Raw genomic sequence first — 12,933 nt, 5'->3', positions numbered from 1 at the left:
GAAAGCATGGTATATAGGAAATTATCTATCACAAACAAAGACAGACAAGTCTTCAGAGGACTTTTCTACACATATTCATGTGTGAGAACACGCATCGAACCAGAAGTACGTTGATTTCACTTCCACAATCAGCAGTGTGGAGACTAAAGATAGTACAATTAAAATTACATTCTTAACCCCAAAGTCCAAAAACAAAGAACAGAGAGTTTACAGAAAAGAGTTTGTAAAGCACAGAATGACAGGTCTACAGAAGGTATTCACAAGTGAGAAAACACATCTAGCCAAAATTCTAGGGATTTCACCAGCACAAACACCACTTTGGAGACTGGAGATGCTGCACAGCCTCCCATGAGCAGGACACTCACCAGGTCCCTGCACAGTGTGATGGCCTTAAACACAAACCTCAATGGAAGTTCAGCCTCTCATTGTGGCAGGAGCAGCTGTGGTGCCAGGGGATGTGTTTCCAGCAGTTGGAGTCAGGTGGGCTCAGGAAGATGACTGGAAAGCCTTTGAGGAAGGAAGAGGCCATGAGGCCTTAGGCACAGGCACAGGCTCCACTTCTACGTGAACATGGCCAGGGTCCTCCAGGACACGTTCCAAAGCCTCCTCCTTCCTCCACACATAGGGTGCTGAAGCCCCACCGACTCTCCAGGGTTGGCTGCCACATCATGCCTGGAGCAGCCCCTAAAGTTCCCTGCTGTTCTCATGGCTGTAGAGATACTCAGTCATGTCACTGTAGGGGACTCTAGTGTGTCCTGTCCTCACCTGCGGCCACTGATGACCTTCACGGCACTTTCCCATGCTTTCCCAAGTGACCCCACTCTCACCAACTATCAGGAGGGTGGACGGTGGCCCGCACTCCATGATGTTTGACTTATGAGTAAGTCAGGGCTCAGGAGAGTCTCATGCTTGTGTAACTTATAATAATATCACATAGGAATCCTATTTTGACATTCCCTGACTCCTCATCCTCTCTGAGCAGTTACTCACTCTGCCCATCTACTCTAAGACTTTCTTCTTGTGCAGCTGCTCATGGTGTTTACACTGGAGACTGATATGACTCTATTGGTGGAATACTAGGTGTGTGCTTGTCACATCCTCACATTTCTAAGAATAAAAGACCATTCTTTGGAGTAATATTTGTTCTTTGTTTCCTAGTTTGTCAGGATTACATTTCCAGTGATTGATGTGAAAACTTCTTTGCTAAAATGCATTCATATTGCCATAAATTAACTGCATATTTTTGCATCTCATAAATTTGGATATGTGATGTTTATTTTCTGATCAAAGTACTTTGTAATTTCCATTTTTGTTGCTTCTTTGCCCCAAACTACATTTAGTGGTACTTTACTTATTTTCCAAGTATTTAGATTCTTTTGGCAAATTTTTTAAAAGTTAAATTAGAATTTCAGTGGCCTTATGGATACAAGTGGTTTTTGGTTGCAGTGATGAATTGTGTAGTAGTGAACTCTGAGCTTTAGTCACCCATCACCTGAATAGTGTACCTTGAGCCCAATAGGTAATTTTTCATCCCTTCTCCTCCCACCAACCCCCTTCTGATAACTTTCTCTTTCTGATTTCTTACACAATCCCCTCAGTTATATGTAATTTATTTTTTATGATTCAATCAACTTGATTTTATTGAAATATCTTGTTGTCCAAAATATATGTATCATTAGCCAATGTTTTGAAAGATCATGGAATTGGCTGTGGTTTGGTGGAGTGTTCTCTAAGTATCAGTCTTGTCCAGATGGTTGATAGCATTGTTCAAGTCATCTGTATCCGCACTGGCCCATGGGGCTAGACTGTTTGCACTTCCACCCACACCTGCTGCAGACCCCTTTTCTACCCTTGGTCCCACTCACTACTGCAGAATTTCATGTCACCTGGTAGCCAAAGCTGTATTCCATGGGGTAGAATATGTAGCCTCCAGAAACCAAAAAAGTCCTATTTGTGGCTTCCTTGTTTGAAAGACAAGGACACACGTTACAAACACTCAAGTAAAATAAATATTCCTGTAATTCTGAACTCTGATTTGCTCTGTCTTTATGTTACATGCATTACAATGGCCTTATTCTGTGTCTGCACTGGCCCAAGGGGCTGAGCTGTTTGCAATTCAACCTGGACCTGCTGCAGAGCCCTTTTCTACCCTGAGTCCCACTCATGACTGGCAAAATTCCATGTCACCTGGTAGGCCCAACCTGTATTTCAAGGGGTAGAATATGTAGCCTCCAGAAACCAAAAAAATCCTATTTGTGAGTTCCTTGTTTGAAAGACAAAAACACACATTAAAAACACTGGAATAAAATAAATACTCCCTTAATCCTGAACTCTGGTGCACTCCATCTTTATGTTACATGCATTACAATGACCTTATTAATGGGAACACCATTTAGTGGCATTTGATGGCAGTTGTAGAGACGAATGCCCATATTCAAGGTGCAGGGCAATGCCAGCCAGGGGAAATCAGCCTTCCAACCACAGCCACGATATGCCTAGGCAGCCACAAAGAGTTCCCAAGTCATTTTCTGATCATTTACCTGGTCATGGTGCACTATCTGGACTTGCTCTCTCATGAGGAGGGTCTAAAATTTAACATTGTGATGTCCTTGATTCTGTTGCACCAACTTTCACCTGGTCTTTCTGTCAGCCACTCAAAAGGGCACTCAAGTCAAATTCTCTGAAGATGTGACTGTCTTTTTCAAGTTCTAGAGAAAAGGTTGATTTTAGATTTGCCTAGCAAATTAAATATTTTAATACCATTAATATGGTCATTTAAATGGTATCCTTCTCTCAGTCTCTCTGCAAATGTTAACCTGGAGCAAATTTCATAACAGGTTTCTCTTTATTTTCATTTTCCTCTACAATTTCTGAGTAAGATGACCTACTCTGAGAAAACCTATGAAGTAAGTTTTAACTCAAAACAAAATCATTATTTTGAAATTTAATACCATCACAAGCCAGAGACAAAAGATATTGCTCTTGCTTTATGGCTTACTTAGGATTATTATTGACTCGTAAGTATTTGCTTTAATCTTCCATAAAATCGAAAGGTTTATTCCTTTTATTTTGCCTTATATGAATAATTGTTGCAAAAACAGTTTTCCTTTGGTAACAGATTTGTATACCCTCTTATTTTCAGTTTTAATTTTCACCTAGGGCTGTTAAGATTCCAGAATACCAAAGAAACCATTTTCTTGGGGAGGATGTTTCTAATTTACTAGGGTAAGACTATTAAATATGAGTGAGATCCGGCTAAATCAGTGTTGAGCAAGAGATTATGCCTCTAGTCCTTTGTTAAACATGATAATTTTATTCCTGATGGCTCCTGGGAAGTCAGAATTTATTTCTTTTTATTACTGATCCTTCTTTTTTTTTTTTTTTTTTGGCTAGTAGATATTTTAGAAGAGTTATTATCTAGAAGTTTTCCAGCGCAAGGGCAATTGGCTCCTCATAGAGCATTTACACTTTGGTGATTCTTAGTTCCCGCCCAAGTAAGACCAAATAATAATAAAGTTCACCACCGTGATGTGAGCTCCTCTGCTTCTACAAGGCAGAGAATCAGCATTTCCAGTTGTTGATGCAGATACTACATTATTGTTGTATTATTATCAAGATATGGAATGGCACTAAATTATTAATTCAGCTAGTGTTTCTTTCCTGTTCCGAACTCTTGATTTTTTAACAGGAGATGAAAGAGAGAGGTTAAACGAGAATTTCAGTTGATTTTAGAAATCAGTTTAAGTGGTTTAATTTGATCTCTGATTTTTCTTGAGTGTCTTAAATTTCTTTGTTAAAAATTCACATGAATATTTTATTGGTTCTTGAAACTATTTAATATGAAATAAGAAGCTATGAATGTGAGAATTCTCAAATTATGTTCTCATTTTTTCCACAGGTAAGCTATCTTACCTAAATTAAAATTTAAAATGTATTTTCCTTTTTCTTTTTGGTGTATTTATACAAATTCTCAGTGATGTATAAATGAGCCAAACATGGCCTGTGTGCCCTTGCCCTTATGCTGTTTATTTTTAAACTGCAGCCTATTTCTCTGTGGCCTGTGCCAAATTCAAACTGTACAATCCAGTCATTTCAAAAACAGCCCAAACAATTAGCTTCTTAGCCATTCGGAAAACCTCATATACATATGAAAGTAATTGATACTCCCCCGGTTGTGAAAACCCCCATTCACTTCTGCCCTGGGAGCTCTCTAACCCAGAGACTCCCCACTGTGCAGCTGTGTGACATCCCTTAGACACAAAAGCCCCTTCTCCAGTAAATCCCCATCTCCACCTTCTGAGAAGCAGCCCTGGCACTTTAGCCTCTGGCCAGACTCCTGCTGTGAGGGACTTTTCCCTGTAAACCCATCAGAGCTTCACCTAATAAAAGTCACCTGTGCTACTATCCCCCTGTGGACTTCTTCTTTTTGTTGACCAGAACCCAAACTAGCCAAATCCCCCTCAAACAGGAAGACACTTTCCACCCCACAAACACTGACTCCAGCATAATGGACCCAATAATTCTACTTCCAAGACTGTCTTGCCAAGTCTAAAAAATAATACTCTTGATTCTAATTTTATGAACCCCTAAATAACAGCATCAGGCAAATGAGATGCAACTACAATAAGCCCCACCCGTATCAGCCGCTCCTTATTCAGGTGACCATGCTCCAGATGAGAGACAGAGGCCTGCTCCCCCACTAGATCCGAATGGAGGCTGTTCTTATACCTTCTAATCTGTGTCCACTGTGGAGCATCCAGCTTACTCTCTTATCGAATAAGCCTTGGGATAACATGTTAACATACAGAGAGAGAAATTTCTGTTCTGAATTAGGAATATTATTGTTCAAGTAATATAGGGTAATTTAAGAGCCTCTTTATACTTAAAAGGAGTGTTTACAACATTTTACATTTTACAGATACGTAAGGCAATAGATTGTGTGAAAAAATAACGAATCACAGTGATAGACTTTCTAGTGATATATCATTTTCATTGAAAATTGCAATACTGCCTTAAATTCAAGATTTTTTTTTTTTTTTTTTTTTTTTTTTTTTGTTCTCTGACAGGTTTATTAGCTTTCATGTTAATGTATGTTTTTAAACCCTGCAACCTTTTGTCAACTTCTTTCCACATCAAGAGGCCATGAGGTACAGTAATGTGGCTTGACTCAAGCCACATAAAGATGGTGACTTGATGCCCTAGCCTGCCTCCTGTAACAATGTGAGGCTGTTTTGGGTACATGCTGTAATAACAACACGACTATCATAGGAACAATGAAGCAGAGAAGCAGAAGGTGCCTACACAGTTTTACCTAAACATCTTGTTTGTTAGGATGGAGCTGACGCGCCCATACTGGCAGTCAGGAACAATTAGCACAGAGTAGTTCTGAAAAGGAGGAAGAATTCACAAAGCATCAGTTATGGGTGCAGGGAAGTCGCCATCTGCCAACGGGCACCGGAGTGTCACTGCACTGGAAGGGGAAAACGAGTGGGCTGGATGAGATCCAGGGGCCTCTCTGCCCACGTTCAAAGTCAGTAGCTGCTCTGCCTGCCGGCATCACAGTGTCAACACATTTTGTGTGTGTCTCACTCAGTCTCACACCCAAGAAAGTAAAAACAATTGACGTAGGAACAAGGGGAATGGATAAAGAATGGTACACGCTTATTCTAAAGCAGGAGAGCCTACAGATTGTCATCAAAGCTCATATCTTATCTCTTTCCTAGAGGCCTCCAAACCATCTCCCTCTCCCTCCTCCAGAATCCAAGGGATGAACCCGTTTCCCTTTATGAGACAAGGTGGAGCAGCACCTCTAGTTTTTGGCTGCTCATGGCCTCAGAGTTGCTTTTTGGAAAGGAAAAAGAGCAGCAGGGGCAGCAAAGAAAAGTATTAGGGCAGCACCTTTAGGTTAGAAATAGATTCCACAGTGAAAAGCACAAGTATAATGTGCATTAAACAGAGAAGGGCCTCAGTAGAACAGTCACAATATGCAAGTGTGTCCCACTCGTTTACAATATCAGGATTCCAGGAGCTGCCAGAAATAAGTCATCTCCTTAACATACCTACCCACAGTTCTGATGTCTGGCTATGAGTAAACAAGGCCTACGTTTGTTTCTCTAAAATTTAGAATCTTAAACTAAATCCTTTATTTCAAAAACAAACATAAAATAATTTCCCAGGCAGAGAAAAGGTCTGAGATGGAAGCTTTCTTGTTAGCAGTCCCTTCCTGCATAAATGGGGTTGGATAAAGAGGGGAGAGAGAATGGCCAAGGGTACGGAAAGCTTTCACAATGCATGCCGAGTGTGAAGTGACACCCCCATCAGATGGGGTTTATCATCTTTACTTAGTCACACAACATCAAGGACTGGTTAGTTCCAGGGAAGGGCTCCATTTCATCACCTGGGTCAGTTCTCTTCCCCCGCATGCTCCACAATGCAGTAGAACCAAACAACACGTTCACCTACAATAGAATGTTTAAATAACACCTGTCCAATAACTGCCCTTACTTCTTTGTGCTGTCAGGAAAAGAAAAAAACAGAAAGCAATAAAACCCAAACCCTTTGGCAAGCCAGCCGGTGCCTATTCTCCTAGGGCATTTTTAGTGGAACTTCGGCTGGGCCTTGCCCTCCTCCCAATATCAGTGAGGAAAGTGGCAGCAGGACAGGTTTGCTCATGTACACTGCAGTAGAAAGAGAAACCAAACACAATTCGGGCCACAGGTGGATTCTGGCACATTTTTAGATTGGATTGGTTAAAAATGTCATGTTGTGCACAGGATGCAGGCAAAGGAGTTTTTTTTGAGGGATGTAATGCCGGAAGGCAGCATGAACGGTCCAATCTACCCTTGGGGAGGAGCTCCCTGTGTAAGGACAGAGAAACTAGGGGGCCTCGAGGAAAGTGTTGGTTCTGAAGATGGAGGAGACAATCTTTCCGGTGGCATTGATGGTGCCTTCGCTGTCTGAGCTGGACTCGGAGTCGCTGCTCCCAGAGTAGGCGCCCAGGCCCGGGAGGATGCCGATACAGACTGCAGCAGAGGGGCAGTGGATGGAGGGGCCACTCAGGGAAGTGTTTCCGAGAGACTTGCAGGATGAGGGCTCTTGATTCTTGTCATCTGGCTCAGGGTCCGGTTTCAGTCTTTTCACACTGTGGCCACTCTCTGAGCTCTTATGCTTCACAGCTCCTGCCAACAGCTTTGCCTGGGAGAACTTGTTCTTGGTTTCTATGGGCTTCACACTCAGTTTCTTTTCCACTTCCTTCTTGTTCTCTTGAGAAATTCCAACCTTCTTGAGGTTATTTCTGTATTCCTTCAGTTCTTTCAGTTCTTCTTCTCTTCGTTGCTTTTCTATTAGTTCCTGCTGTCGAGAAACCTCATCAAGGAAGTTGGTCTCATCTTCATCTAAGCCTCTTACCATGTTTTTGAATTTGAACTGTTCCTCATACTCCTGCTGCTTCCTGTCCTTCTGTTCCTGTAGTCTTTCATACAGAGAGCGAGGGTCATAAACCTCCTCTGGACATTCTTCTGGATCTTCAGGTTTTCGAACTTTCTCCCATTCTTCTTGCCTCCTTTTGCGCCGTTCATCTAGTTCCGCCTCAGACACAAATCTCTTTTTGATAACAAGGTTACCATCATCCCCTCCATCCATAATGAAACAACCAATCTACCGGCGCGCGGGAGGCGAGACGCCCTCACCTCGGCGGCGCCTACCCCAAACCGCCACCGCAGAGCCGCTCGCTCTTAAAAAAGAAAAAAAAAAAATGAGAGGAAGAAAGAAAGAAACAGGAAGGAACGAATGAAAGAAGAAAAAAAAAAAAAATAGCCTTTGCTTTTGTATTCCTTTTGACCCTTCAGGGCTTCCTGTTCCTCACCGCCACAATAGAGTCCAAATTCAAGATTCTTAAGGAATGCTTTATAAAATTAGCATTTTAAAGAACCGAGTTTGTGTAAGACAAAATACGACACATTTTTATTGTTATTCATTTTCCCGTAAATCAAATATTTATATTAAATAATAAATAGAACTAATTCTTCATTAAACACCTTTTTGGAGTAATCCTTCAAAACTAGCAATAAGATGGCTATGGTATTAGGGTCGTTATATTTTGTATGTTTTTTCCTTTCCATTTCTGCTACTTCTGACTCTTTTTATTGTTGTGATTAATTAGGAGTCCGATATTTGTAAAACCAGGAACCTAATTAGAATTGGTCAACATGAAAATAAAAAAAGTGAAATACACAAATTTATAAAATGTGAAAAAAGGATTAAAAAATTAAATAGTTCTATATGAGACATTTATTCTAATTCTGCCTCTTAGCTACAGTTTGATATCATTGACCCAGATTATTATCATGGATTTCACCAAGTAAACGTCAATACTATTTTTACTCAATTATCTTTTTCAACCCTGTACATAAATATTATTTGGTACATTTATCAGAAGATATTGTGACCAAGATTTCCTTTGAAATCTTACCTAGAAAGGCATTTGTTTGTTCGTGTTCCTTGGCAACATGACTTTGTGTTAAATTACCAAAGACTACATAGTAATACAAAGCAATTTTTAAATTGTTTACCTGGCCACAGTTTTTTTCTGAACTATGTCTATCTTTGTGAAGGGATTTGATGTAGGTACCACTTTTCAGGAGCAGTTCAACAAAATGTTAGGCACATCTCTGAAAAATGAAGAATAGTTCAGTTTTTTCCCTATCTAATGATCAGCCATGTGGTAGATTGGCATTACTGAGTTGTGACCATTTTCACATGGAAGCCCAGGAAAATGGCAGTTATAGGTAAATTTTATGCTAAGACATAAAACTGTGGATCCAGTTCTTGCTCTTCTTACACAGAGTATCTCCATTTGAACTGCGGGTTCAGGGTTACAGCTGCACCACATCCAGGCTGGTGGAGACTCAGGATTCATTCAGAGTTGACAAGAAACTGGAAGTCCTGACAGGACCTGATTCCTCATGACCAAGTAGACTGTGTGGGAAGAGTTTCCCTGAACAGCACACAAAAAAACGTAATGCAAAGTTATTTCTTGTTTGTTCTGTATCATTATCCTAGGAAATTCTTCTCTTAATAAATCCCTCTGGTTAATCTCACATATGTGAGATAATTATGATGAGACATATACCAGATTGCTATAATTGGTCACCATCAATTTTTTATTCACTGCCTGAGGCATGGAATTCTTTCCTCTTACTTAAGTTGCATTATGTGCTTTCTAAATGCAAGAGACACATATCATCCTCTAGGTAAATGCCTTCGAGAGAGCACTCTTATGTAGATAAATCACCAGGTACCAGGGGAAGGCAGATTCTAACATTTGCATCTAACGTTTTTGAACAGTTATCCTGGTAACAGCAGATTCCAGATAACTCTTGAGCTGACAGAAGTCTTCCTTTTTATTTGGAAGCACATTGCTCTGCAGTGCTTGTGAGAAAGCAAGCTCTTTTCTTCTCTACATGAGCTGGGCGAGAGCCAAGCAGGATGGCATTCACCTCCCAGAGATTCATCCTAAACACACATTTTTACATTGTCATGATCTTGGTGCTCTCTCAGAGTGGCACACCTATGTGTCTTTGTTCATGATCCAAATTTCACAGTTAGATCTTCTTTCCACGACTATAGGCAAAATGGATTTTAGCTCTATTTGTTTTTCTCCAAGGAACATTTTATATCACATTGCTCACAAGAAAGACCTGCCCCAACCACTGGCTCTTTCCACATCACTACACCCACCAGGGCATTTGCATGTTGTTTCCTGGGGGGAAACTTCCCTTGCAGTCAGATAAGATAAGAGCTCAGCTCTAACTTCGCAGTTACAGATCAGAACTGCTCAGTTCACCTTCTCAAGATGAGGTTCCCTGCTCAGCTCTTGGGGCTGTTAATGCTCTGGGTCCCTGGTAAGGACAGAAGGAGAGAAGGGAGGAGAATGGGGTGAGAGGGTGTGCTCTTGGAGGCTCCGCAGTCTCTCAGGTTTATTCAAACCGTATGTTAAGGAGTATGTTCTAATTTTCAGGGAAGGGAATTTATACTTTTTCCTATGAATAATTAGAAACCATCTCAAAAGAACAATGACCAGTGCTCTAAGATCTTAGAAAATAAAAAAGTTCCTTGTGCGTATTTTCGTATAATTTAGAAAGTCTATTATTTATGATATGAATAAAATTTGAAAAAAGATTAATCATTAATATCATAACAGAATTCATGAAAGTTGCTCATAATATTTGTAGCTTATCTTGTACTTCTTTCTCATTGTTTTAGGATCAAGTGGGGATATTGTGATGACCCAGACTCCACTCTCCCTGCCAGTCACCCCTGGAGAGCCGGCCTCCATCTCCTGCAGGTCTAGTCAGAGCCTCCTGCATAGTGATGGAAGAACCTATTTGTATTGGTACCTGCAGAAGCCAGGGCAGCCTCCACGGCTCCTAATTTATACAGTTTCCAACTGGTTCTCTGGGGTGCCAGACAGGTTCAGTGGCAGTGGATCAGGCACAGATTTCACACTGAAAATCAGCCGGGTGGAGGCTGAGGATGTTGGGGTTTATTACTGCATGCAAGCTTTACAAAATCCTCCCACGTTGATACAGCCCTTAACAGAAACCTCCCTGTTTGCATGGCCCAGCTGCCCACATGTACTGCTTGTCTGGGGAGCAGCTCAGCCGGGTCTCTGAGTCTGCAGAGAGGAGGCTGTTGGAGAACTCAAGGCAGAGCTTGCTGCTGAGGACTCTGGCCCATGAGAGCCTCAGCTGTGCCTCAGTGTCACATGGCAGCGCTCAATCAGCTGTCACAGCATGAGGATGGCATCAGCAGTAGAACTATTCAGATGTTTCAAGTGTCCTAGAAGCAAACAGCTCTGAGGGAGGGCGAGTGAATGAAAGTTCATCCTCACCCTCCCTGTCTGGCCCACACGTGTCAAGTACATTTATTTGGCAGAACAACCAGACAATGGAAGCAAATTAGTGCCAACTCAAGTAGAATATGTGTTGGAAATAAACAGTTCGAAGTTGAGTTTATTCAAGTTAATACTTGGTAATATGGGAAAAGTATTACTTTCTCACTTTCCGAACATACTATTCTCCTTTATCACTTAACTAAACTGCCCTTTTCATTAACATGTTCGAGAACGCATTCTATGCAAGCTGCCCTCAGGGGAGTATGGCTAAGAATAGTCAGCAAATATGTTTGATTGACTATTCATAGACTTTGTAGACCCACTGCGTATATAAAATCCTCATGCCAAATATCTTAAATTTGATTCAGTTACCATTTGTTCAGTGAAAAGGAAGTTCTTGCAGTTACAAAAGTGAACTCTGAAAACAAAGAAATCATAAACTGGAAGATGGAGAACAGAAAGTTTACTTCATTTACTACAAGAGAAATGTAGAATGAATACAATATGTCAGTAATTAGGTTGCTGTTGTATTTCCCTGATGTGAATTGTAGGATCTCAGGCCTGTGGTCTTATTTAATTACAGAAAAGCCTTTCAAGTGTGGACACTCGTTACTTTCCGGAGTATCTGGAATGATCTACGGTAGAGAAGCTACTAAAAATTACATTAAAAAAGAAAAAGATGGCTGTTTTTGATGATGGGTGACTAGAGGTAGCCAGGAAGAGCTGCTCCCACTGAGAGAAACCAGACCATCAAGTGGACCAGCGCACTCTAGACAGATCTTTGGGAAGAAGACTTTTAAAGTGGAAACAGGGAGGACACATCCTGGGCTGGAAGGGGAGGAAGCTGGGAACCCTGTGCGGGGTTTCTGAATACCAGGACTCCTCCTGACCCTTAGTGGCCCCTAGGGAAGGGGTAAGTGAAACAGGCATGGAGCATCCCACACTTGCCATAGAACTCCATAATCCTAGCTCTGGGAAAACCTATGATCCCCGCAGACATTTGAGTTGGCAAGTAGAACTGCCTGTAGACTGGGCAGAGAGAGAACTTCAGTCCTGCAGAGAGTACAGAGGGTTTGGAGTGGGAGAGGCTGAAGTGGAGCATGGCCATGGGCACCAGCCCCCCAAGGCCTGGCTAATTTTTTGTATTTTTGGTAACAGTGTTTCACCATGTTAGCCAGGATGATCTCGATCTCTCGACCTCGTGATCTGTCCGCCATGCCCTCCCAAAGTGCTGGGATTACAGGCATGAGCCATGGCGCCCAGCCCCAAAGAAGATTTTTAGCCATTCAGAGAATGCTTGCTTTTCATATCACAGAAAACTTCACCCACATCTGTTAGCAGTAGGTAAGATAAGCCCCAGGTTATGAAAATTGCAAACCACTTCTGCCCTCTGGATACCTCAGACCCAGAGTAAGCTGTTGTCTGGCTACCCCTAGACACAGAAGCCCTTTCTCCAATGTTCCTTCACCTTAGGAGTTCCCTTGGTCTCCACCTTTTCTGAGTAGCAACCCCAGCATCTTTGATTCTAGACAGTCTCCTGCTGTGAGGGACTCCTTTGGGCAAATCTCTCAAAGTTTCACCCAACAGTCATGTGTGCTGCTGCCACCCTACGGACATTGTTTTCTCTTTGATCAGAACCCCAATTTCTCAAACTCTCTGTGAACAGATCCACACTGTCCACCCGACAAACACTGACTCCGGCGTAATGGACTCAGTTCCACTTCTGAGACTGACTTCCCAAGTCATACAAATAATACACTTGTCTTCAATTTTACGGACTCCAAACTAACAGCATCTGGCAAGTGACATGCAGTAAACTCCACCTGTTTGAGTCCTTCCTCATTCAAGTGATCATGGTCCAGATGAGAGAAATACAGAGGCCCGCTCCACTTCTGGATCAAATGGAGGCTGTTCATCTACCTTTTTATCTGTGTCCCCGTGGAGTGACTAGCTTTGTCTGCTGTTGTGAAGCCTCTGCATATTCTACTAACATTCAGGAGACAGATTCCTGTTTAGAATGAAGAATATTATTCTTTAAG

The 12,933-nt window shown here is 41.7% G+C and overlaps 1 protein-coding gene across 1 annotated transcript; it reads right to left on the bottom strand.

The window, feature by feature from the left end:
* Nucleotides 1-5,856: 5,856 nt before the first annotated feature.
* Nucleotides 5,857-7,874, bottom strand: LOC103241337 (PSME3-interacting protein). The gene has a single exon (XM_037994271.2). The coding sequence runs from the start codon at nucleotides 7,639-7,641 to the stop codon at nucleotides 6,877-6,879; it is 765 nt and encodes a 254-aa protein (XP_037850199.2). The 5' UTR covers nucleotides 7,642-7,874; the 3' UTR covers nucleotides 5,857-6,876.
* Between the last annotated feature and the right edge of the window lie 5,059 nt (nucleotides 7,875-12,933).

The sequence above is a fragment of the Chlorocebus sabaeus genome, chromosome 14, assembly GCF_047675955.1.
Source record: "Chlorocebus sabaeus isolate Y175 chromosome 14, mChlSab1.0.hap1, whole genome shotgun sequence".
In the NCBI taxonomy this organism is placed as follows: Eukaryota; Metazoa; Chordata; class Mammalia; order Primates; family Cercopithecidae; genus Chlorocebus; species Chlorocebus sabaeus.
Note: the sequence above shows the minus strand (reverse complement) of the source record. Positions and strands in the feature narration are given on the sequence as shown.

Coding starts and splice junctions, on each gene's coding strand:
- LOC103241337 (XM_037994271.2), bottom strand. CDS start 7,641: ATGGATGGAGGGGATGATGGTAACCTTGTTATCAAAAAGAGATTTGTG.